This window comes from Rutidosis leptorrhynchoides, chromosome 5 (genome assembly GCF_046630445.1).
Source record: "Rutidosis leptorrhynchoides isolate AG116_Rl617_1_P2 chromosome 5, CSIRO_AGI_Rlap_v1, whole genome shotgun sequence".
NCBI lineage: Eukaryota > Viridiplantae > Streptophyta > Magnoliopsida > Asterales > Asteraceae > Rutidosis > Rutidosis leptorrhynchoides.
In genome coordinates, this window is record NC_092337.1 from 164,449,218 (window position 1) to 164,450,825 (window position 1,608).

The window sequence follows — 1,608 nt, forward strand, 5'->3', positions numbered from 1 at the left end:
TCAGGTCTGTTTGGGTCAGGTTAAACTCGACAGAAACAGCAACAGGTAGCAGCAGGTTTTGCAAGCAACTATTCGATCACACCTAAGGGTTTTCTTGGGCTGTTTGATCGACAAAAAGACAGAAACAAGCAACAATTAATCAATCATAAATGGCCTGTTGTGGAACGAATAAAGCAGCAGGACAGGAGCAAACTTACAACAGATTTGTTGGCGAAATTGGACAGGCTCTTTGTGGTATTTATCGACTGCACAGCAAGAATATAAAAATGGACAGAATTCGACTGCAGGAGGGTGTTGATGATGGTTTGTCGACTGCAGGTGACTGGATAGCAGGTTCTTTTATCGACAGGTTATTTGAGAGAATGCAGGAAGTGACTAGTCGACTGGATTGAGCAGATTATGGTGATTAACTTCAAAAATCACGAGCCTTTTTATAGAATGTTGTAGGTTTCCTAGTTACACTCTAATTCTTGAGGATTAAGGAAGGTATTTGAATTAAACTTGGATGTGGAAACTTAGTGTTCAAGTCTAAAAAGAACCCTACAACTATACAGCCGATTGATATCAGATACTTATGCTCTTATTATTATTTTTTATACGGCTCTTTCTTATTTATTTATGTATTATACATATTTTCTTTTACTATTATTATTATTATTATTATTATTATTATTATTATTTATTAATATTGTAAGTATTAGGGTTACATTTATTTAGTTACATTTTATTTATTTATTAGTCCCTAATCTTGTATTAGTTTTGTATTTATTTTTATAGTTTATATGATATCACTTTTAAATATTAATGTAAATATATAGTTTGTATTAATAAAGATAATACACAAAAACATAAACTTTATATATCAGGAAGTATCGATCAAAAGTTAATATTTAATCAATGATGTTAAATACACGAAGTTTACGATTACAAACAAGCCTATTAATGGAACAGAAAATAATAGATATAGCAGAAATGAAAAGAAAAATTGAGGGTTGTCATAACTATAGCCGAGTAATCTTCTATCTCCACCCTTTCGGTATACCAGACCAAAACTTAATGTCCCTTTTATATACCTCAGAATTTGCTTGACCGCCTTGAGATGACTCTCTTTTAGTGACTCCATAAATCGACTCATAACCCCAACTGAGTATCCTAGGCCGGGCCTCTTATGAATCAAATACCTTAAGCTCCCAATTATGCGTCTATAAGTCATGCCATCTACTGGATTTCCTTCTTCGTCTTTAGTGAGATGGAGCTTTGGTTCCATGGGAAACTTGGTTGAGTTGCAATCTGACATTCCAACCATTAAGATCACCTTTTTAGCATGACCACTTTGGTTAATAAATATTCTGTCATCAGCTTCCACAACCTCAATGCCAAGATAATATGTAAGTTTTCCAAGGTCACTCATCTCAAACACATTTTGCATTTGTTTCTTAAATGTGTTGATATACTCTTCGCGTGTTCCTGTTACGATCAAGTCATCCTCATATACACCAACAAATGAGTAAGTTGTTTAATACCTTTCGTATGTATACAGCTTGATCTTGTGGACACTTGTGAAATCCTAGCTGATGTGTAATTTGCACTCAATTCAGAGCAATACAT

General features: G+C 33.8%; 1 protein-coding gene across 1 annotated transcript; it reads right to left on the reverse strand.

The window, feature by feature from the left end:
* Positions 1-890: 890 nt before the first annotated feature.
* On the reverse strand, positions 891-1,608 carry LOC139849146 (uncharacterized mitochondrial protein AtMg00810-like). Its single transcript, XM_071838816.1, has 3 exons — positions 1,524-1,608; positions 1,074-1,467; positions 891-936 (listed from the first exon to the last, which is right to left on the reverse strand). Exons 1-3 carry the CDS (start codon positions 1,606-1,608, stop codon positions 891-893), a joined length of 525 nt encoding a protein of 174 aa, XP_071694917.1.

Excerpts from the sequence above, each read along its gene's own strand:
- LOC139849146 (XM_071838816.1), bottom strand. The coding sequence starts at position 1,608 with ATGTATTGCTCTGAATTGAGTGCAAATTACACATCAGCTAGGATTTCA. Across the intron at positions 1,468-1,523 it reads AAGCTGTATACATACGAAAG|GAACACGCGAAGAGTATATC; the intron begins GTATTAAACAAC and ends TGATCGTAACAG. Across the intron at positions 937-1,073 it reads GCGGTCAAGCAAATTCTGAG|GCTTGTTTGTAATCGTAAAC; the intron begins GTATATAAAAGG and ends TTCCATTAATAG.